We start from the raw sequence: 24,848 nt of genomic DNA on the forward strand, positions 1-24,848 counted from the left end.
GCCTGCCTCCAAGTTCATGTTTGATTTCCTGTCCTGACTACCACTCATAATGTACTGTAAGATATAAGATGAAATAAACTCTTTCCTCTGAGAGAGAGAGAGAGAGAGAGAGAGAGAGAGAGAGAGAGAGAGAGAGAGAGAATGAACTGAAATTATGAAATTCACAGGGAAATAGATAGTTAGAAAAAGTCATTCTGAGATCAGTGCCTTGCCCAGCCCTCATCAGAGAAGTTACCTCTTGCAGTAGATGAGAACTAACACAGAGACCCACACCTGGATGATGTGTAGAGAGTGGAAGGCTTTGGCATACTGGGTCCTAAATGTGGTGACTTCGTGAAACCCCTCCCCTCAAGGCTCAGAAGTCTGAAAGAAGAGAAGGCAGAAAGACGTAAGAGCCAAAAGTGATGACTCCAAGGAAAGAGTATCTTCCAGGACAGTGAGACTTAATGTATATATGAACTCCCAGAGACTGTGGCAGCATGCATGTGCACAGATTAAGCCAGATGGAGTCTCAGCACTGTGAAGAGAAATGGTCACATGCGCATGTGATGCCTGCTGACAGAGGGAAAATCATTTTCTCCAGGGCAACTATGCTGGGTATGTTAAGGATACTTCAGCATAGGCCCCATGATCAATTATATTTTTTCAACATTTTGTCTTATTTTGCTTTGTTTTGACATTTTTGTCTTATTGACCTTTTGCTTGTTTATTTTGACTTCTTTGAGGGTTGTTTCTTAGAGTTTGGGGGGGTTGGTTTGGTTTGGTTTTCTTCATTTTGAGAGAAGAACAGGAACATAAAGTTGGATGAATAGGTCATTGGGAAAATCTGTAAGGAATTGGTGGCAAGGGAAAGTGAAATCAAAATATATTGTATGGAAATGTTTTCAAGAAAAAATAATTATAGGAAAATCATTTCATATCTTATTAAATCCAAAGATGTTCCTAAAAAACAAAAAAGCAAAACAAACAAAAAAAGTAAGGAGATATTCAGAATATTTAGGAGAGCCAAGTGGCAGCATGTGACTACTTCTCTGCCCAAGCACCCTAAGATTCTAGAGACAATCAGGCACCTCTCTCTTCGTTCATCAGGACAAGTAAAGGCAGGTGCTCTGCACCTCACACTGTTCAAGCTGCTCTGCCTGAACAGATTCATGCTCGCTGACCTCGGCATACAGAGGGAGCTGACTCCAGGTCTAGTCAGCACAGCTCACCACAATAGATTTATATATCCCAATTAAGTAACAAATAATTCAAAAGTGTCTTCTTTTCTCCTCCTTGGTATTTCCCAATACAATGTACAATTCTTCCCACCTATAGCAAAACAAGGCCTCTTTTTTTTAAAAGGAAGGTGAGAAATTTTGGCTTGGAATTTAAAAGCAAACACCTAAACCTGACAGGACAAAATGGTAATCATAAAGGAAGTGTAATAGTCATAAACAGCTAAGCAAAGAAAAAAAAAACAGAAAAAAAATCATCTAAATATTTAAGGAACTAGTACATATTGCTACCACAGAACATAAAAATGTCTTATTGCCGGGTGGTGGTGGCACACGCCTTTAATCCCAGCACTTGGGAGGCAGAGGTAGGTGGATTTCTGAGTTCGAGGCCAGCCTGGTCTACAGAGTGAGTTCCAGGACAGCCAAGGCTATACAGAGAAACCCTGTCTCATGTTTTATTTTAAAAGCATCAAAATGTACAATTTAAGTTTATACAATTTAAAAGAACTGGTACCTTAATAAAGCATTTAACTTAAAAAAAAAAAAAAAAAAAAACTTACAAAGCCTAAAACTAAAATTTTCTGAGGCAAAGTGACAGATGCCAGTATAAGGCAACTGAGGAGAGAAAGAGAAAAAGAGAATTCCATCTACTCACTGGCTTCCAGAGGCTAGGAATACAGCTAAGTGTCCCAGGAAGAGAAAAAGCACAGCAGTGTCAGTTTCCCAATCAGACAGTAGGAAGCCAGAGAGAAGCATAACCCTGTCAGTGCTTCTTAAGCAGAAGCAACCTATTCCACTTAGGAGGTTGAGTAAGTGGAAAAGGCAAAGAGTGGGAGAAATAGGCAAGGCTAACCTTACTTAACTACCCATAGGTACAAACATGCACATATAATTATCCCTCTGGAGACTGGTTCCACAGCATCTGTGGATAAACTACAGATGTTCAAGTACCTTATAAAATAAATGGCTTAGTACTTCCATTTAGCCTATGGACATTCTAATATAAATTAATCTCTAAATTACCATGATATATAATACAATGTAAATCATTGGTATACTACTGTATTGTCTAGGGAACAATAATTGGGAGTAGGGCGTTCGTACACATTGGATACAGATGTACTTTTCTCCTTTCTGGAAAACGCACAGACTACCAGACAATGGACTATATTTCACACAAGAGGGAAGAAAAACAGACAGACAGACAGACAGACAGACAGACAGATGCATGCACGCACACACACACAGCGTATACCCTCCTGATTTTGGAGATGCTGACATTTGATACTTGACCTGTGTTTCTGAATAACCTTTTTAAACAAGGAATCCAAACTATTGTAAAAAGACTCTTGCTTTGAATCCTTTTGTTTCTACTGCATCTTTACAGCTGAAACATTTATTAGGAGTCACCAAGAGATGGTATTCCTAAGCAAATCCATAAAGTTTCACAATACATCATACATTTATAATGCCATAAACCCACGGTAAACCCAATAAATCTTAATCAGCTTTTAAGTTACAGGTTATGCATCTCTCTCCACCCCCAACACTGCATGCTTGACAGTCAAACCAGGCCAACTTCCTCAGGCTCAGGGAAACAAAGTCTCTCTGCTTGTTGAACTTTACAATGTGATCTCATTAAAACCAGCCCAGATGAAGAGCCTCCAAGTTTTTTTCCTATCAAAAGACAATTTAGAATCTTCCCACAGTCTAAGTCTGATCTGGCCCAATCTTGACCAATTTTATTTTGATTAAGTCTCGGTCACTTCCCTAAAGAATGAGTACACTAAAAGGAAGTCTGTGGATACTTTGCAAAGGGAAGCCTATGGAGTCAAAATAGAGTGATACCTAATGGCAAAATGTTAGTATCACACAGATCCACTTGCACTTTCTAGACTTTGCTGCTATCAGGACACCTGCCTCCTATGTGTGATGTTCTGACACTGATCCCCAGATCTGCATTAAATCTGTAAAATGGTTTCCACTTAGCAACATAAAAGATTCCTTTTAAAATTTCAAAAAAAGCATTCTTTCCAACTGCTAGAGGACAGTCAACCCTGTAAAACTGGGTAACAACATGACTTAAGGAAACTTCTAACAGGAATGTCACCATTACTAGCCTGAAGAAATTAATAAAAGATGTATGTAAAAAAGTTCATCATGACTAGAAGTCACTTAAATGTCCCCAAATAGATACTACATATTGATGGAATGAGCTACAAAACTTTTATTGGACAAAACTATTCAAAATACAATATGAAACAGAAATTGCATAATGCAAAATTATACATACAAACATAAATAAATACATCAATGGATTAATATCAATTATAGATATGTTGGAGAGGACTTTGACACTCCTTGGCCAGTTATGCAGTTACTATACAACCCAGCAATTCTACTCTGAGTATATATACAGAAGAAATAAAAACATACATCCACTCAAAAAACCTGTATACAATGTTCCTAGTAGCACTATGTATATAGTCTTTGTCTTTCAAAGGACCAAAAAGAAAAGACAACATAAATACAGGTGAGGACAGAAGGCGCACACCTGAAATACCGGCATTTGAAAGGCTAAGGTAGAAAAGGCAAGGTCTGAGCCAGGCTACCTAATGAGTTCCTGGTCAGACTAGATTACATAAACTATCACAAGAAGCCAAACCAAACAAACAAACAAAATGGACTGTTCATATATAATTATTTTTGTTGTGCAAAGAAATAAAGTAAGATACATGCTACAAAGCACTGAGCTTTTGAAGCAACATGCTAAATGAAAGAAGCCAGAAAACAAAGGCCACATATCACAAGTTTATGTGAAGTATCCAGAACAAGTATGGCTATGGGGACAGAAAGCAGGTAAGTAAGGCTATAAAGCGGGGAAGTAGAGTGACCACTAGTTTTAAAGGTCTTAAGGGAATGTAGGTTTCTGTAACTGTGGTGGTTGCAAAACCCCCCAAAATCTCAAATCCTGTTTATGTCCCTATACACATAAAATACATGATTTAGTATATGTACTGTATCTCAATAAAATTGATTTTTAAACCAATAAATACTTAGTATCTAATTTGAAATAAAGGTGAAGGAGAGACACTGCCTTTGTAAAGGATAAAGCCACTAAAGGGAGAGCAGAAGCCTCCAGGGTGCTGGTAACATTTTTGTACCTGGGTGACAATTCACTTCTTTAGGATAATCCATCAATCTGTACACTAATGACTTGTGCATTTTTTGCACGTATGCAATATTCTATAAAAGCTTTAATGTTACCTTCAAAAAAGAAACACACACACAGTCTCATTTTAGCTATGCTCTCTAGGGCTCTAGCTATATGTACTTCCTACAGATTCTACTCACCCAGATACTTAACTAGGAGCAGATCAGAAACTGTCAAATACAGATGTGAAGCAGCAAGTGACAGGCTACCAGGGACAGGACACAGAAAGAAAATATGAACCATGAATGGCACTGGTGCAGATCAATGGGAGCAAGCACCGCAAGACAGCAATCTAGAACCTTTCGCCTGTAGCCCCAAAGGAACACTTCATGTCAAAGATAAGGGGTCTCAGCAACTAATGTTCATAACAGAGAACTCTAATCAAAAACAGCACAAAGTATGTAGGAAAATATGCACAACATGTGATTCAGCCATCCATTTAAAGAAAAAGGTTTAAAATCTTCAGGACAGTTGGTGTTTAAAGATCATATATTGATAATTCAATGGCACAGAATACATCACACTGAGAATTAGCCATAGTAAGTCATCCAATACCCACAATCTTTGAGTCTAATTACATATGTATGGTAAGGAAAGAAAAGCTAAGAAAACTAGGGCTCAATGGCCTGCCAAGATCTCAGCTGCTCCAGCATTCTGATGAGTCAAATGCATAGGTTCACAGCATTTTCCAAAGAAAAGGAGTAGCCTTCAGCTGTGGCCTTCCTTCCCCTTAACCCAGCATGGCATCTGATGATGACCACATAAACAAGGAGTTTCCAGGAAGAAGTCACAGTTACAACACCCAATCACTCTCTAACTTCACAACTGTGAAAAGGGCAGCTGAGTCCTCTCACATGAAGAGAAAGAGCACCCACTGCTCAATTTTCTATCAACCAGAAAGTAAAGCCTCTTTCCAGTCTTTCCTGGACTATTAAAATTCCCAAATTATCTACTCACAGGTATTTCCCATGGTTAGTAGTTGACTTCAAAGGAATCTGTCTTTTAATTACTGAGGTTTACTATAACTTCCAGTAAATAAAGACTAACACAGGGAAATTTTCCAATCACTGAACTTTTAAAAGGGGACTCTTACTTTAGGGCAGATTGAAGGTTAGTCCAACTTAATGTGTCTTTATAACTACTAAGAACAAATATACACAGGAAATATAGTCTTCCATTACCATTCTCCTGCTAGAGGGATGGCCCTCGAGGAAAGGATGAATGTCCTTCCCTATAGTTTAAAAGAGGATCTTTCTGTTCCAGTGATACTCAGAGCAAAGAGCAGGACTTGTTACCACGTGGCAGCAGAGTCATGGAATGAGAAGTCTGTACAGAAAATGTTCTTTGCATAATCTATAAAGCAAGTAATACTATGCAAATCTTCCTCACAATACTGTAAGGAATGTAAAATAATCCCCTGTACAGCATATACTGTAGGTATTTGTGTGCTCTTCACATAAGAACACAAGGACAAACACACACCCATGCAACTACTACTTACCCAAGCCAGAGAGAGATCAATGCAAACCACACACATACATCTACTTGTATTTGAACAGTGGATGAATAAATCATAAAATTTAGAGAGAAAGGACAGGATATAAGGATCAGATAAAAAGATCAACTATAAAACAGATATACTTTGCAGAGTTGACTTTAAGTCATAAATTATACTTTTCACATAATAATGCAAAAGTAAACTTCAGACAGCAATCTCTCAAAATCAAATGCAAAGCAAACCAAGATTTTAACTTTGTAGCCAGTTGACAACAGAACCACACAGGGAATGACTCCAAGTGACTTTCAATCACAGTAAGGGACCAGAACCCAGAAGGATTTATACTGTAGACATCAGAAAGTGATTCAAATATCCCTTGTTAGCACAGCACTGGATTGTTACTGTAATAGGTGCACAGTGTGATGAAGCAACAAGAATCCACATGCTGTAAAGAGGATCTCCATCGAAGGAGAAAGGAGACACAAAGGTTAAGTCCAACAGAGACAAAAGCCCCTGAAACCCTCAACTAGAATTTGAATTCATGATCTAGCTTTAAAACAATACATTCCTAGAGTGTGGCATCTCAGTACCATTTGAACTGAAGAGCCAGGACTCCTTAAACAAATTGAATGAATCCAGACCTGGTACAAGAAATATCTAAAACAAGCCAGGAACATCCTAACTTCCTTACACTCTGGTTTGATATCACCAACTACAAGTACTGTGTCAAAAGGACATATCCTATTGGCCAAAAGTAGCCAAAAATTTATGTATCTACAAGGCTACCACTAGGCAAATGTAGTGGCATATGTCCCAGCACCTGGGAAGACAAGTCAGAGAGACCCCTTGAAACTCTAGAATGGGAGGAGATGGGATGAGTAATTATGACATTATGACTGAGAGAAAATAATAAGCCTTTGAGTTCATAAAGTTATAAAAACCATTATGAGGAAATCAATTATTTTTAAAATTGGAATATAAAGAGAAGGCATTAAGCATGTAGTCTTTATTTTACAAAATATACATTAGGATAACCAAAGAGGACAAGTGTCTCTGTAGAAGTATTCACAACTGAAACATAAAAAATGAATGCCAGAACTAATGTCACCATTCTTCAGTCTTTAATGAATTAATAGAAGAGGGAATAATTACAAACAACTGCCAATATTACAAAAGACACAGCCAAAGAGGACAGATACCCTGAGGGAAGCTAACAGCACCACAGACACAAGGGATCACCACCACAAAGGGGAACTTTAATCTTCTTAAACTGTAGACCTAGCAACATTTTACAAGAAATATGGACAGAGAAACATTTCAACTGAAGCTCCATGAATACATAAAAAAAAAAACTATAGAAGCCTCCAGAATAGAACTCTCAAATCATGACCATGAGATGCAGAAACCAGCAGTAAGCACTTACAAAAAGCATGTATAAATGAACAATAACTGCTGAACTTAATACTGTTTTAATTGAACTGTTCCTTTAAGATAAAAGCATTTAAAATCTTACAATTATTTATTTATTGTATGTGTACATGTGTACACATGTGAAAAAGAGCCAATTAACTCCTTCTATCATGTAGTTTTTAGGAATAAAACTTAGACTTACAGCTAGTGCCTTTACCCACTAAGCCATCTCACCAGTCCAAAATGTCTTACAAGTTGTTTTAGATTCATTTTTCTATTACTTCACATGTACCGCATTACACAGTGTGTGTGTGTGTGTGTGTGTGTGTGTGTGTGTGTGTGTGTGTTGCATGAGATGTGTGTGAAAGTCTAAGGACAACATTTAAGTCAGTTTGTTCTCTACTTATACAGAGAATTCTAGAGATTAAACTCAGGCTATCAGGCTTTGCTGCAAATAATTTTACCCACTAAGCCATCTTGCCAGACCCAGTTTGAAATTTTTAAAACTTTGTCCTCAAACACAAATAATCTGAAAAACACTGATAATAGCATGAACAGTTCACACAACAAATAAATTACAAGAAGAAAAAAAATAAAAAAATTATGAGAGAACTAAATGACTTAATCCACTAACAATTTAGGACCAGGACCATATTTAATGCTAATATATATAAACTGTAAAAAAGAAAAAGTGTGTGTGTATGTGTGTGTGTGTGTGTGTGTGTATGTGTGTGTGAAAAGAAACACTCATAGTATAGAATGATAATGTTACAAAATCCATGTTAGTTTTCTTAGGTGAATGATGGAACAAAGTGATTTTTAAAACACAGGACAGATACTAAACTAGTAATGGATTGGAATTCACTTCAAAAGCCAGTCAAAGAAAGGCAATGATTATTAAATAAGAACAGTCACCAAGTGGTAACTAGCAAAATTGAGAATCAGGCACATGTGGGCTCAATATACTCCCCTCACAAGCTAGATTTGTTATTTAAACATAACTAAGTGAACATTAGCGACTAAAGAGTTCCATGAAAAATGCTACCTACCTGCTTTCAATGAAGGAGCGACTACTATCAATCACAGGGATTGGGGACACTTTAATAGAGGACTGGGCTTTAAAGTGGGCCTTGAGGAATTGTTCCCTGGATCCATAAAGAAGAGAAAGTAGGGCAGGCCAGTGGGGGCAAGTGGCTGAGGAGAACAAGGCTACCAGGTCTCTTTTCAGGCACTGTTTTAAGCACTTTATAGATATTTCTCACTTATTCATGGTATCAACTCTATGAAGAAAGCTTTTTTCCCTCCTTTGAGGCAGGATCTAACTATATCCCAGGCTGACCTGGATGGATAGCCCCGTTGCCCAGGCTGGCCTCAAGTTTAGTGATCCTCCTATCACAACCTCTCAAAGCCTGGAATTATAGGAATAAGCCAACATGCCAAGCAAGAAAAGTATTACTATTATACCAGTATCATAAAATAAAATTCAACTAAGAAGGGGAAAGTCCCTTGCCACAGATCTCAGGATCTGAACCAAAGTCTCTTAGTCTTTATTCAGCCCTTCAGCTAAAAGGGACTACATCATGAAGAAGCTTAAGTGCTAAGAAACACATACTGCATTCTGTATGTAACAGGAAAGGCAATAGTGATTTTTGAGATGTAATGGAAAGTAAATTCTAAGAAGTCTAATCTGGCAGCATTACAAACTTAAATTGAAAGTGGTAGAGTTTACAAATGAGGAAGGTAGGATGACTATAGCAATTATATAACTAAGATGTAAGGTAGCCAGAACTAGGAGCTGGAATTGTGTGCAGAAGAGCTACCAAATGCCTTCCCTCAAAGTAAACTCCCTTAACTTACTGGAAGTCACTTCTCCTAGGCCATATATCTTTTCTCTGCTTCTCCATCAACTGTAAAAGTGGCAGTTTTTCAATCAAGATTACACAATGTCCTAGCCCAAGGATCCCACTATGAAACACTAACCAATCCTTAGGTATGGTCTGCCTAGAATAGAGTCATTACCTCTCCATATTATGATACTCATTTGACTGTAAAACACTGTACACCTATCTGACAATTGGATCAGCCTAAGCTTCATGCCAATGACACACAATAAATCAGGGTCCTTCACATATGAACCATGGGCAGCTTGCTAAAGACCCAAATACAAAATACAGCTACAGCATTCTATTCCATTTCTACTGTAATCTTTTTTTTTTCACTGTTCAAGGTTTATTTGGTGTTCTCATTGGCATGACACTTGAGTGGTTGGTTCCATCATCCATATGCAGATCTTACATCTCACAAAATATTGCAAAGCACACTACAGACACACATAATACATAAAATATCCTGTACAACATTTATGCACAAGATATGCATAATGGACATACACGCTGGAGCCAGGTTATGACTAACTGGGAACTCGTTGGCCTAGGCATGTTTGGTGAGGGTGCACAGGGCAGCAATACAGCAGGCTCACAGGGTAATCGAAGCCTGCACAGTTGGCAGTGTGTCTTAGAGACAGTGGGACTATCACACTAACCAGGTTACCACTACACAAGTACCACATGGCAGCAGGGCAGAGCTGTGGGAACTAAGATGTTTCCCCACACCACCTCAACACCACTGTACCGACCACAGCTCTGATGAGAAGGGTGTGGTCTGCCTAGATAGAAACCTTGCTGCAGCCTGGACAGTGAAGGGCTAGGACAGTGGGAAGACTTTAGAACTGCAGCTCCTTCTGGATTCNCCAGAGGGTATCTGCACTCTTCTTCAGGCGGGCTTCTTCCTCAGGAGTCAGTGTCACCTTCACAACATCCGAGATTCCATTTTGTCCCAGGATACATGGGACACTGAGGAAGACATNCTCANTGATTCCATAGAGACCCTTAATCATGGTGGAAATGGGATGCNCCNGCCTCAGGTTCTTCATTATGCTCTCNGCCAAGTCTGCCACAGAGAGGCCAATGGCCCAGGATGTGTAACCTTTCAGCTTGATCACCTCATAGGCACTGTCCACCACCTGCTTGTGAACCTCCTTCCACTGCTCCTTGTCTGCATCAGTGCCCAGTTCTGGGTTCAGAGACTTCAGGGAGACACCGGCAATGTTCACACCACTCCACACAGTCACACTGGAGTCACCATGTTCTCCCAGGACCCAACCGTGACAGCTCAGCGGGTGAACCCCCAGCCTTTCTCCCATCAGGTAACGGAACGGAGCGGAATCCAGATTGCAACCACTTCCAATAACTCGGCTTTTGGGAAAGCCACTGATTTTCCAAGCCACGTAGGTCAAGATATCCACTGGATTTGAGACAATAAGCAGCTTGCAGTGTGGACTGTACTTTACAATGTTCAGAATGATGAACTTGAAGATGTACACATTTCGCTGGACCAGATTGAGTCGGCTCTCTCCTTCTTGCTGATGGGCCCCGGCTGTGATGATGACCAGCTTGGAATTTGCTGGAGACAATTTTTGGTGTTCTAAAGAAGAGGCTGCCATGCTGGAGATCCATCCTCTCACCCTTTGTCTTCCATGATGTCAACAAGGGCAAGCTCATCTGCCAAGTCAGTCCTTCGTTAAGATACTGATGGAACAAGCCATGCCAACAGCACCAACCCCAACAACTGTAATCTTGTTCTGGGGGACCTGTTCTTCCTTAAGAAGATTCACAATCAGCTGGTCCTTGAGGGTTGCCATCTTGGACTTTGAATCTTTTGAGACCACTAGTGCACGATGGGGGGCAACGGGCAAGCAGAAGCACCGTGGCCTGGGCTTGGCGACAGTGGCTCCAGCACCTCTACTGTAATCTTAAAGATAGCTATACCTTATGTAACTTGAAGGAATACATTTCAGAATTTTACAAATTTGACCAGTATCCCTGCTGGAACCTTATCTGATCCACCAACATAAACATTTCAACTAGGATGACACCTGGAAACCTACAAGTTGACTTGAGAACTTGACCTGAAAGAGCTGCTCAGTGATCAAGTGCAGCAGTGAAGGGCAGCACATCTGATGCCCAAGAACTCTTAAACCACACAGGGTATGAGGAACGGCTCCAACAGCCTGTTTGATGTCTGCACTCTGGGTATTTGGATTCATAGAAGGTACTCAAGTGGTTTTAGCTAACAGCAAGGAATTGTACTATCCCAGCCATCATTTCTGGGATATGTACAGGGTACTAGTTTCTACACCTACCCAGTTCTCAACCTTCCTAATGCTGCAGCCCTTTAGTACACTTTCTGTACTAAAGTGTACTAAACACAGCACTTTATGTGTTGTGGTAACCTCCAACCATAAAGTTATTTTCATTGCAACTTCATAAGTGTAATCTTGCTACTGTTATTGATCATAATGTAAATATTTTGGAGATAGAGGTTTTGCCAAAGGAGTTACAACCCATGGGTTGAGAACGACTGTCCTTCACTAAACCCTCCTTATACTTTCTCCTTTAATGCTCAAAAAATACATGTAGAACTGCAATCCAGCTCTGCTGCTCACTAGCACAGAATCTCAATACCCAAACCAAAATTTAAGACAAAAGTAACAATAACACGTCTTTTTCAGAGCTGCTGTAAAATTTTTAAATTAAGTATAAAATCACTTTGTAAATAAGCTGAAAAAGCTGGCTTAGAACAGACACACATACAGACATACACAAGGAGGGGGGGAGAGAGAGAGAAAATTCTCATAATTCTGTTTTTATTTTTAATTTGTACTTATATGTACAGGTGTCTTCCCCACATGTATACATGCATGCCTGGTGTCCACAAAGCCAGAAGGGGGCATCAGATCCCTGGGACTGGAGTTGCAAACAGTGTGAGGCACTGTGTAGGTGCAAGAAATTAAACCAAGTTTTTCTAGTTTTGTTTTGTTTTGCTTTTTTTAGAAGAGCAGTTAGTGCTCTTAGACCCTGAGCCATCTCTCCAGTCCCATGATTGTTTCTTAATGCTCTCAAAAAACAAATATCTATGCCTTGTTCTTAAAGATTAGAAGAATGTCAAGAGTTAAAATGTACTGATCTGATGATAAGCATCAACATTCTTTTAGTAGGAGCAGATACCAACAAAGTCATTGTCTGACTAACCCCATGGAATCTTCTAAAGCATGAATTATTTGTTTGTGGATGTACTATTTGCTCCATCTGAGCTTGACAACTGGAGGGAAGAAGCAACAGATGTTCAGTGACTAGACAGTTCCTCTAGGCACTGCCTCAGTGCATTCACAGAACAATGGTTCCACACAGACAAGGAACAATCGTAACACAAAAGACTCAAGATAACCCCATGTGCTCCCTGCAAAAAACGTTTGTTATACAGAAAAGAAAAAAAAAAATCATTTGAAGAACAGAGAATGAGCAATTAATAACAGAGAAAATAATTTTTGAAAGAGGCAACAGATGACAGGTTTTACTCAAGTTTTTAATGACTTCTCTCCCACTACTATAAAAAAAATGTTTTTAAAAAAACTTGGATTTTTGTTTTGTTTTGCGTATGTGGAAACTATGAGGTCATTGTTTTCCAGAGTTTTTACTATAGGAAACAGCTGTGGGGAACTATACAAACAGAAAACACTGCCCCATTTAGTTACCCCTCATTGTGACAAGGGTATAAAGGGACAGGAAAAATTCATCAAACCACACATATCAAACAGAAGTGGCTGAGTCAAAGCAAAGTTCTGAAGCACACAAAGGAAAATGTAGAACAATTCATTGGGAACAAACATCTGTGTTATTTCAACTATGTTTGGGTTAAGGTGTTTGTTCTATGGACAGACCAGACAGGCCAGTTCTCAGCTTTCCTAACGCTGCAGCCCTTTAATACAATTCCTCATGTTGTGGTGACCCCAACCATAAAATTATTTTTGTTGCTACTTCATAACTGTAATTTTACTGATATGAGTCATGTTTCCTGATGATCCTTGACAACACCTGTTGAAAGAGTCATTTGACACCCCCTCAAAGGGTGTCTCAATTCACAGGTTGAGAACTGCTGACTTAAATGATCCACTATGTACAGCTCCTGAAAATGCAGCAATGAAGAAAGACAGCATTAAAAATAGTTTTGCCTAGGTTTCTAAAGTTCCAATACAACTAAATTCTCCCTTACCTCCAAAACCATTTTCCACTTTACCAGTCTTGAAAAGTGCCACCCCAAGATACCCTGTTTCAAGAACCCTCCATATTATTTTCAACTCTTCCTACCTCATTCTTTCCCTGTATAGCTGCCAAATACTGTCAACTCACCTTGCAGTGCACCCTCTTCACACTTTTAACTAAGGAAAGAAGCAAGAGACAAGACAGGACAGGACAGGATAGGACAGGACATGCAGCCCCTTATCACCAGACTGCTTAAGAGAGCCTGGTGACAGGAAGTACACCCTTCTGCACTGCAACTCATTCTCTGGCTTTATTTGCTCATAAGTCCTGAGAACTGAGACCGGTCACTCCATCTCTGATTTCTTCCCTGCTCTCTGAAAGTTTAAAGCCTCAGATGAGGTCTGCTCCAAGTTTACAACAGCATATCCACACTGCTAACAGTCTAGTCTGCAAGCCGTCCTTAGCTGTGGCTTCCTCAGTTCAGATTAACCAGTAGTGTACACATTCCACAAACCAGGAGCAAGAACTTGATACTGAATAAAACGTAATTGCTGCCCACTGCATACAGGGAACTGGGTAAAAAAAAACAATGGGTTCAGAAATTTGAATCCCCTTCCTTGTCTCTGGATAAATTCTCTGTTTTTCAACAGTTCATACAATGTAGGGATTATCTGGGACTAGGAAGAATTTATGACTAAGTGCACCCAATCCTGCTATCCTTTGAGGAACAGATGGGTCTTTACTATACCAGTTTCTTCTCAGTTATTAGCTGATGCAGGCTTTCTCACTATATCGTATTATTTGACATTTTGTTGAAGGCTACTGATTTTTGTCAATGGCATAGTATTCAGTAGGGATAGTTCTCTGTCCCAAATTAATATGGATATTTAATGTTAAAATTCACACAGAATAACTTTTTTTTAACTTGACAAAATGAGAAACTCTAAAGAAGAGCATGAAAGAGAATAAGCAATATTTGATATCAATAGAACTGGTGAAACAGAATGCAAAATTCATAAGTACAACATCAAATGCTAAAGAAGCCTTGTGAACAAAAGCAGGGTGATCATAAGATTGGATGAGAACAGCATCCATTAGCACTTGCTGAATACTGCGTACAGGCCCTCTGCCAGGTTCTTCTCTCATTTATTCCAAAACAAGCTTAGGAAAGAGATATACTGTCATCTCCTCTGCAGATGAGGAAGTAAAGCCCAGAGATGTAAGCCTCAAGGTCTCACCATAATTAGAGGTGTGGGACTAGAAGAGAGGCCACTAACTTCAGCTTACCAAACTACACAAGCCTCAGTATAAATTCCACATCACATGAGCACAGTCAACTCTAAATTACTGAAGAGAGAAATGTTTTGGAACATAACAGAAAAGGAAAAAGTATCAAAATCAGAGTAGTTAGCATAACCAAGTGGAATTTATTCCTGCTATGAAATGTAGTTTCAACATATAAACATCAAGCAATATAAAATGCCACACATTAACAAAATTCTGGATGGAGGCAGGAATATCTCAAACTGATTCAGAAAAGAAACACTTAACAAAACCAAAACTCTTTCAATGAATTAAGAGGGTTGGAGGGAAATCAACAAACCAGAAAGAAAAGGATACTGCCTCAGGACAGGGGCGAGCACTCTCAATGGTGGAAGCCTGAAAGCATCACTCTAAGACCAAGAAATGAGACAAGGATACCCAGTTTGCAATAAAGTGGGGGGAAAAAACTAAAAGAATCAAAATTGGAAAGAAGCCTATCGCTCTCTATTTACGAATGATATCACCTTTTATGTAGAAAACTATAGATACTAGGAAACTCTGCTAGAATAACTTAAATAGCAAAGTTGCAGAATACAGAATCAACATAACAAAAGTTATGTCAATTACATACTTTTATACACTATTAATAAACAACCCAAAAAAGAAATTAGCAAATCAACTTATGCAGCTGAGAGGGTAGCTCTCAATTCAGCAGCAGAAAACCTGTTTGATATGTGCAGGTCCTGGATCCCATTCCCAAACCAGAAAACCTGTTTGATATGTGCAGGTCCTGGATCCCATTCCCAAACCAAAAAGAGCTATTCTTTTTACAATAGCATCATTGAGAATAAAACACCAGTTTTAATCAAGGCAGAAAAAAAACTGTACTAAAATTCAAAGCACAGCTGAAAGAAATAAGAAATGACATAAATTGGAGCTGTCCCATTTTTATGAACTGCAAAATTCAGTATCATTATAATGATACTGCTACCCAAAGCAGTCTACAGGATGAATATAATCCCTATCAAAATTTCAATAGCATTTTTTTTTTCAGAAAAGTCCTTAAGTCCATACAGAATATCAAGAGACTCTGAAGATAAAAGGATCTTGAAAAGGATAAAGGTGAAGGTATTACACCAGATTTTCTAACTTACTATACAATCATAGTAATCAAAACAATGTGGCACAGGCATTAAAACAAACATATAGAACATATATTGCACATATACACAGAGTTAAATTGTTGGCAATGATGAGCAAAAGATAATCTGTCTCTACATGTGTTTCAAATCTATCTCCTCCCTCGAGTGTTCTCAGCAGGTCCATCATAAAAGCCTACTGCCTGGTCTCAAGCTTGGTTTCTGCTCACTATTCAGTACCAGAATGAACATTTCATGTTTGAACATAATCACACCAGAACACTGCTTGAAACCAGAAACAACCAGCTTTTGCTCAGAATGAAACCTAAATATTTCACCTTGGCCTATAAGGTCCAGTGAGGCCTGTCCCTTTCCAGCCTCATCTGTCCCACTCATGTGCCTCCTTGCACTGCAAACAAGGTCTGTCAGACTTCTAAATACACCTCCAGGTCTTTCCAACGTTATAGCTTTTTTGAGTCCATTTTGCTCCCAAACCCTTCTGACAACTTTATTATTCTCATGAATATACCTTATCTTTTTCTTAGGTCTCAGGATTTAAAATTTCTTGTCAGTGGTGACTAATATCTGCCTCTTCTGTGACAAGTTCTGAGAAGGAACCATGTTGCCTACTGCCTTCTTTATTTTACCACTGCTGTATCATTTTATTTAAACACTATATACCCAAAGAGTAGCTAGCACAGTGTCAGGAACTCCAATTTGTAGAAGTGTTAATTCCTGACAGTGAATTCTGATAGTGAATTAAAAGATGAATCAGTCTTCTGCTTATATTTCTGCTTACAATCTGGTCCTTTTTTGAACTCCTATTGAGCCTACAATAAATAGTTCAAGATTGCTTCCTTCTAACAGACAGATCCTCTGACAGCAAGAACTTTGTTCCATAATCTTCACACTAAATCCTCTATTCCCAACCTCTCACCTAAACTAGCTCCTTTAAACACAATAACTGCATAATAATTGGTGTGGTTTAAGTCAGATGCCATGTTTTAAACATGACCCCCAAAGCTCCTGTTCTTGAAATGTAATCCGTAATACAAACACTGAGACCTTTAAAAAGCAATTAGGCATAAAGGCTCTGCCCTTAAGAATGGATAGATGTCATTATCACAGGAGTAAGTTCCTGATAAAAGAACAAGTTTACACCCCATTATACCCTCCTTCCTCACCCCCTGCAAACTCACAAGCTCTATCTCCTGACCAATCATTTTCTGCCATAGGATGCTGGAGGAAGACTCAATCCTCTTTGACAGATGTGGGCCTCTCAATATTGGGATTCCCCATCTCCAGAATTTTAAGAAATACATTTCTTTAGAAGTCACCCAGTCTATGTATTATACTAGCAAAAAGAAACAGAACATCAACAAACATTGAGTTCTACAATTGTCTGTGTATTTCATTCACCCAAGAAGCCTACTTAGGCAATGTCTTTCCCTCCTTCTGTGCCTGATAAGAAGTTATATACATCAGCTCGTGCATTTAAAGAGTCTGAAAGGGTTGTTTTTAAGCACGATTTCTGAAAGTACCTTATCCTCAGGAGGAATGGCATACATTCAAAGCTGGCTGCAGATGACCTTATTTTCACTACAATTCAGCACCACAGTCTGAGAGGGGAAAAAAATGCTGCTCGTCTCAGCATGTCCGCTAGACCTGCTCAAGCACTCCACTGAGCCCTGTCATGTCAGAGGCTGTGCTGATAAGGCCACTACAGGCCAAGTGTTTTGGATTACTGAAACTTGGAAGGAGTCTCCAGATTACTTCTATCATTTGATCACTCTGCTGCAGTTGTTCTTTGGGACCATGGTTTGAAAACTGAGCCTATAAAACTTACCAATCTTGGATGAAAGTGGCCCATCTGTTTTTTTTACACTTGTTACAAGGAGGACTGAGTATTAACAAAAGACATCCTAAGAACCTGAACATTCATGTTCCTTGTAAAATTAAAGCAATATGTTGATTCCCCCTTATAACACCAGAATGAGTATTCTGATTTCAAAATCATTTATTTACCTTACTGTTTTATAAAGAAAGTGGCTGACACAAGGGTTGCACCCAAGTTTTACCCTAGTGAGCATGCTTGTGTACACACACACGTGTACATACACACTCTGTGTATGCACACACATGTACCAAATCTACAAGGTAAACAAGCTAGAGGTTAGGAAAGTTAGGGAAGCTGAGGACAGAAAAGCTGCTTCTCCATCTCTGCACTCCTGATATCTTGGGCTGAATGACGGGGGGGAGGAGAGTTGTAGCATACGGATTCCCTGAAATATGCCCACTAGATGCAATAGCACTCTCATCTCATGTGTAACAGCCAAGAATATCTCCAAAGATAGACAAATGTCCCTGGGGGTGAGAGGTATGTGGCACAGGAAAAGGTAAAAATGCTCTCATCAAAAGCCAGTACATGAACAGTATCAGAGCATTAAAAGATACTTTTTATTTAATATATATTTATATATATATATATATATATATATATATATATATATATATATATATATATATATATGCTGCAGCTAGAGGACTTTCTTGAAGCATATCAAAGTAGAGCCAATTTGTCATTCTAGTCAATAAAACTCAAATTTTTGCAACCACAGTGCAACCAGAACCAAAATAAAACAAAATAATAAAACTAAAGAAAACAAAAAACACATCTACCTGGCAAGTTCTTTAAGCTCAAATCAGTATGGTTAGAAGGAAGAATTCTAACTGAAAACTTACACAGAGAAACATGAGTTACCTGGAAGGCTTAACACGATAAGATCACACTCAAATTCAGTGAGTGCTCTTCTAGACTTTAAGGTAAAACCAAGAAGGCCAATTGGTTCTATTTCCTCTGCCAACTCCAATCAGGTGATGGCTGCCTGGAGCCAAGAACTAAGGAGGACTCTGAGATTCAATAAGCTACTTGAATATGGAAAGCACACAAGTAAGTACCCATGATGGCCACAGACAGGGGATCAGGGACAGACACGCCTCACATCCCATCCATTTCCTTAACAATTTCTTCACATGATTCCCCAAAGGCAGTCTGCACCACGATGGCTGTCATGGTGCAACAACTACCTAATGTCTGTTTCCTCAAAGCATATGCCATTTCACACTACCCCTTATCACCCCTTATCATCCTGGCCCAGAAAACTTTTGTGCCTCCTGTTCAGTTATGTCCTATTATCGGCTCCTTGAAGCCCACTATTACTCGAAGTATAATCCTTAGATAAGCAGCAGCTGTATCACCTGGGAGCTTGTTGGAAAAGCAAACTGTGAGGCCCCACTCCAGCTAATCAGAATTTACTTTAATCACAAGATCCTCAACTGAACTATAAATGTGAGTCATATACAAGTTCAAGTACAAGATGAGCTCTCAGGGAACCTAAGTCCCATTGGAATCTACCCCTCATAGCAAGTGTCTGGCCTATTGTAGATGAGGTCATTTGGGTGGGCTGCCTAAGAGACAAGACCCCACTCATCTGCTATATTAAAGCAGAAACCAAAACACCTAGCCCTCATGGCAGCCAACTGACAGATATGTTACTTGTGATACCAGCAGAAGTCTGCTGGGGGTTCCTAGGAGAACATCTATTTCTCTCATGACTTCCTGTCTTCCTACTGGAATACAGGGTGCCGAAGGTGCCTCTGTCAGACAACCATGAGGTAACAAATACAGATGAAAATCCCAATAACAGCTAAGGACAACAGAGAAGAAACAGAACCGTCTGCGTCAGCAGTGGGTCCATGAACTCTCCAGAGAACCACCAGACTACCGTGCCAGCCTGTTCAACATTTCTACTTCACAAGGCTCTCATTAAGGAATCTTCCTCCTGATGCTGACTGAATGCATTCCTATCTGAGTAAACTGTTACTAAAAGGAAGGTGAATTAATGAATACACACTGAACTGTACTGAAGTTTCAAAAGATTACAGTGTTTCAAAAATGAGGACTCCCAAGAACCAGCTCAACATTGCCAAATATGCCTCTAAAAATCTCTATTCTTCCAAAAGTATTGACCCATTTCTGTTGGTAGCTTAATGGATGTAAAAGTGAGCACAACCTCATAAAAAGCAATGGAAACGACATCGAAGAATGCATTCAACTTTGCCCAAGTATGCCTATCAATCATCCTGCACACCTAGAATTACTAACCTATTTCTGCTTGCTCTCACAGTGTATAGATACAGAAGGGAGCAGCACCTCCTAAAAACAACTGCAATGTTCACATGCTAAGAAGCTGACATACCAAGAAACTGCAAACTTCACACTAGGATCCTACCTTGAAAATCTCCCCTCCACTGAGGCTACCTGTGGGTAACTATAAACAAAGGAGAGGGATCCTACAAAAAATGCAGTTCTCCTAGTTTCTTACTTTGAGACCTCTAACATTAATCTTTGTTTCTCTAGTCCTCATTCCAGACTAATACTTCCATTCAAAATTTCAAGATCAAACAGCTCACACTTTTCCTTTGTAAGCAATATAAATACACTATAAGCAAAAACTACTACAAAGACAGTGGCAGGCAGTGCTCCTCTTCGGCAAGAAGGCAGGACCTAGCTAAAGCAGACTTCTCAACTGCATCATCCTTCAGGCCTGCCATCCAATCAGTACATAGAGAAATGTATTTTAGACAGAAACTTGATAGCACAATGGAAAACCAGTACCACTTGCCATAAATAGAAGACAAACAAAAAAAAAAAACCTCAATAAAAGCATAATAACCTTATTAAATTTAGCTACTGTTGGGCTGACAAGATGGACCATCAGGTAAACATGACAAACTGAGTTCAATCCCCAGAACCCACATAAATGTATAAGAGAACTGACTCCACAAATCGTCCTCTGACCTCTACACAAGTGCCACACACACAGCACGCCTATGTAAATATTTTTTAATGTTGTCTACCAACGTCTCTAAACTTGAAACTTGTTTTCTTTAAAAGAGCAGTGGAGAGGGGTAGGTTGATCGCAGCACACAGAAGGCTATCAGGAAGATCTCGAGTTGATAGTGGGACCCTGTCTCAAAAAAATAAAGAAGGCTGGTAGAAAATCAGGGTGAGACAGCTGTCAAAAAATGGGAGTAACTATCAAACTGTGGAGTTCTAAGCATGAGGAAATGAGGGAAGGAATGGAAAGACTTATTTTTCACTGTCCGACTCCATTCTCGCTAGTATCATACCCATATCCCACCTCAAAGTATCCCTTATACAATCTCCAATCACCTCTCTGCTCAGCTTACAGTAAGAACCCAACTCCTTAGGATTGCCTAAATGACCCTTACCATCTGGACCTAGCAAACGCCTCTGCTCCCCAGTCTCATCCTCTCAGTACACGGGCAGCTCCACCAGCAGCTGCAAGCCAAGGGCCAGGACCACCTCCTCCATCTATTACATCATCAGATTCTGCCTTCTTCAAAGTACTATCTGATAACACCTGGTTAATTTAGTTAAGAACAGAAAAAGAGCACTACGCATGTATGGTACTAAACATAGCTGAACCCCCTAAAAGTGCCCAAACTGGGTAATCTTGCTGTCCAATGCTATGAGTAAGTACCAGGTAAAGGGGAGCATAAAGAGGCTCAGTGATTTACTACTTAAGAAGCAGAAGCCGGATTGGAACCCAGATGGATACTCTCCCACCAATACCCGCTCCAAAGATTGAAGTTCCATGAAGGCAGGGTCTTGCTCCTGGCAACATCCATCCCCCAGGCGGATCACAGGACCTGGCGCCCATGTTCTGGCGCTCGGAAGCCAAGCTGGATGGATGGAAGAATGGTGGGAGGAATGCGTTCCTTTGTCATCTGGGTTATCTTCCAGAACTCTCTGAGCATCCAGCGCAGAAATCCTCCCGGCCCGAAGAGGAGGAGCCCAAGAAGCACCCGAGCTCCAAGGCCCCCCGCCCTGGGCTCACCTTGAAGTCGCGGCTGTGCTGCGGGGTGTACTCCAGCGTCCAGAGCGCCCGCACCAGATGCGCCAGCTGCTCGGTGACCTCGCCCTGGCCGTGCGGCCCGCGACCCGCCGGCTGCTCCGACTCGGGCTCCGGCTCCGGCTCCGGTCGGCCCGCCCGGTACTGGCCCAGAGCCAGGTACTCGGCGAAGAGCTCGGTGTTACTGAGGCACTGCAGCGTGGCGTTCATGAAGCACGTGTTGCCGTGGTTGCGGAGCCCCGCCACGCCGGGCACCGGCTCCGAAGCGCAGACGGGAGGCGCGGGCGAGGCGGGCGGCGGCGGGCACGGCGGCGGCGTGGGCGCGGAGGCCGGCCCGGGCGGGAAGCAGCTGCGGAGGCCGCCGCGGTCCGGGGCGGCGCCCTCGGAGCTGAGGTGCGAGAGCGTGGACAGCGTCTTGAGGACGCGGCTCATGAAACTGCCCACCGAGCGCGCCGACGACGGCGACGAGGGCGCGGCCGGCCCGGGGCCGCCGGCACCGCCGCCGCCCCCCGCGCGGCCACTCCGGAACAGCCGCTTGCTGAACGAGCGCTTCTCCTTCCCGCCCGCCGCCACCGGCGGCCCGGGCCCGGGCGCCGTTACCTTGGACATGGCGGCGGTTGTCGACGCTCATCACCGCGCCCGTCCGCCCGGACCGCGACTCCGCCACGGCCGCCGCCGCATCCCGCCGCCTGCGCCTCACCCGGCCCGGGGGGGCTTCGCGCCCTACACCACCTCAGAGCGCCGCGGAGAGAGCGAGCGAGAGAGCGGCGACCGAGGGGCGCGCGTGCGTCGCGCGGCCGCCCAAGTGGGCAGGTCACGTGACTCGCTGGAATCGCAGCCCCGCCCCGCACTGAAGCTGTGAGGCCGCCATATTGACTGTGGGAACAGCGCTCCCCCTGAACCCTGACTCAAGGACTCCCGGCTCAGGGCGTGGTTCTGCGTGTTGAAGCTCAAGACTGGCCATGTTTAGTATGGGCACGGTCCTGCCCGCTGGGGCAAGCGCTTGGATGGTGGATTCTAGGGGTGGGTCTCCGTCTTTGCTTGTCAAATAGAAAAGATCTAGAGAAAGTATTGAAACCAAGCTGCCACGTACCAGGTGGCAGAGGAGCTGATAGATATAGCTTTGTCTTGTCCCAGACGAATTAACTCAGCCTGGCTCCCGAGGGACTGCCGCGTACCCACCCGAACGTGGTCACGGACCTGGCACATTCTGGTGGGCTTTTCTTTCAGGATGTATCTTGGAGACTCAGCAAAGTAATATTATTAGAATTGCCTTACTGAAAAGTTTTGTAAAATACAGCCTTTAAATCCTCTGAGCTCCCTTTAATCACTCAATACACTGAGCATTTACTCATTCGTTCATTCAATCATTCATTCATCCATCCATTCATTCAGTAAATAGCAACTGAACACTTGCTGTTTGCCAAATACTGTACTAAACTCTAAGGATACTACAAGACTGAAACTAACTGGGTTTCTGCTTGCCTTTCTCCAATGTACACTCTCAGTAGGTGCTCATTCATGATTACCTCTGTATTCCACACACTGTGCCAATCAAGGAATACCTTCCTTGGTCTTCAGTTCAGTGCCTTTGATATCTCATTTAAACCAAAGTTTGGATCAAAGACAACCTTTAAACCAAGGGTCACAGATGCACTACTATCACAGAGGCTAGATAGGTCATAACAATGAACAAAGAATCCTGATGAAGGGTCAGTCATCTGCTGATCAGGTCATACTTCACATGTCTCGGGAATACAAGAAATGTGGACAGCAGAAACCTGCTAATTAACATTCTTCTAAAAAGATGGCTTTTGCTCACCTCCAGTCAGTTGTTCCCATGTGAGAATAAGGGCTTAGTGCTGCCAGATCAGCTGATTTTTAGAGAAAAGGTGGAAATTCTATTTTTAAATGTTGATTCAAAAAATGTTTTTTAAAAAAAAAAAAAAAAAACAGTGCATGGGAGAACAGTGTGCATTAAAGCTGCCTTCTACTCAAAATCCACTGGTTTCTGACCTCTTTGTATGTTCTCTTTGCTAAGAGATGAGCCTGAGCCCTGGTTACCGAAAAAAAAAAAAAAATAGATAATGGGGTTGGGGGGAAGCCCATAACATTTTAAAGATAGAAAGGCCACCCTACACCCAACTCAAAGCAAATAGTTTTGGCCTCTAGATTTCTACGCAATAGTAAATATGGTATCCTGTAATGATGCTCTTGGTTTGCTCTGAATAGGCTCAAACCCCCTCCACTTCTACCTCCTAATCAACATCTATTATCTATTAAATATCTATCCTAGCTGTACCTCGGGCTCCTTGCAGCATCAGAAAGAATGCCACTTGATCATAATAGAAACTGAAGCCTGTGGCCACCTTTGCACACATGCTTGCTGCTTCTAGCGTTTTGATCCCAGTTGTGAACCTTTACCCAAGCTGATCCACCTGCTCCAGATATCCTTCTTTGAACTTCCTCATTTAGTTCGCCTCTCTTCATCTCTAAAATCTTGCCTTTATTAATTGCATCATTTCTGCAGACTCTCTTAGAACCTTTTGGCCATACCATTAACTTGACCCTGTTGGAATTCAACGGACCATGAGCCACCTTCTTAGTTGTTTTCTATTGCTGTGAAGTTACCATGACTAAGGCAACTGGTAAGAGAAAGTACTTAATTAGGGGCTTGCTTACAGCTTCAGAGTTAGTTCATCATCATCATTGTGGATAGCAAGTGGGTAGAGATGATGCTGAAGCCGTAACTGAGGGTTTACATCTCATCCAAAGGTTGTAGGCAGAGAGAATAAGAGCAAGAACAAAAATGTGCGTGTGCATGCATACAAGAGAGAGACAGACACAGACACAGAGACAGACACAGAGAGAGAGAGAGACAGAGACAAAAACAAAGACAGAGCTAGGCTGGGCTTAGTGTGAGCTTTCAAAAACTCGAAGCTCACCCTCAGTGACACGCAAGGCAACACCTCCTAGTTCTTCCCAAAACCCAAAACAGTTCCACTAATTAAGGACCAAGCTTTCAGATACATGAGCATATGGGGTCACCTTCATTCAAGCCACCACA

The 24,848-nt window shown here is 41.3% G+C and overlaps 1 protein-coding gene and 1 pseudogene across 2 annotated transcripts in view; both read right to left on the reverse strand.

Annotated features, from left to right (window-relative positions):
- Positions 1-22,538, reverse strand: part of Usp31 (ubiquitin specific peptidase 31) — a 68,752-nt gene extending 46,214 nt beyond the window's left edge. Inside the window, exon 1 of the mRNA XM_021200828.2 lies at positions 21,767-22,538. Coding sequence (XP_021056487.1) covers positions 21,767-22,390 — 624 coding nt within the window. The 5' untranslated portion in view covers positions 22,391-22,538. The remainder of the gene's footprint in view (positions 1-21,766) is intronic.
- Positions 10,000-11,083, reverse strand: LOC110323553 (annotated as a pseudogene). The gene has a single exon (XR_002380635.2). The product of XR_002380635.2 is annotated as an L-lactate dehydrogenase A chain pseudogene (transcript).
- Positions 22,539-24,848: the final 2,310 nt, after the last annotated feature.

This window comes from Mus pahari, chromosome 1 (genome assembly GCF_900095145.1).
Source record: "Mus pahari chromosome 1, PAHARI_EIJ_v1.1, whole genome shotgun sequence".
Lineage (NCBI taxonomy): Eukaryota > Metazoa > Chordata > Mammalia > Rodentia > Muridae > Mus > Mus pahari.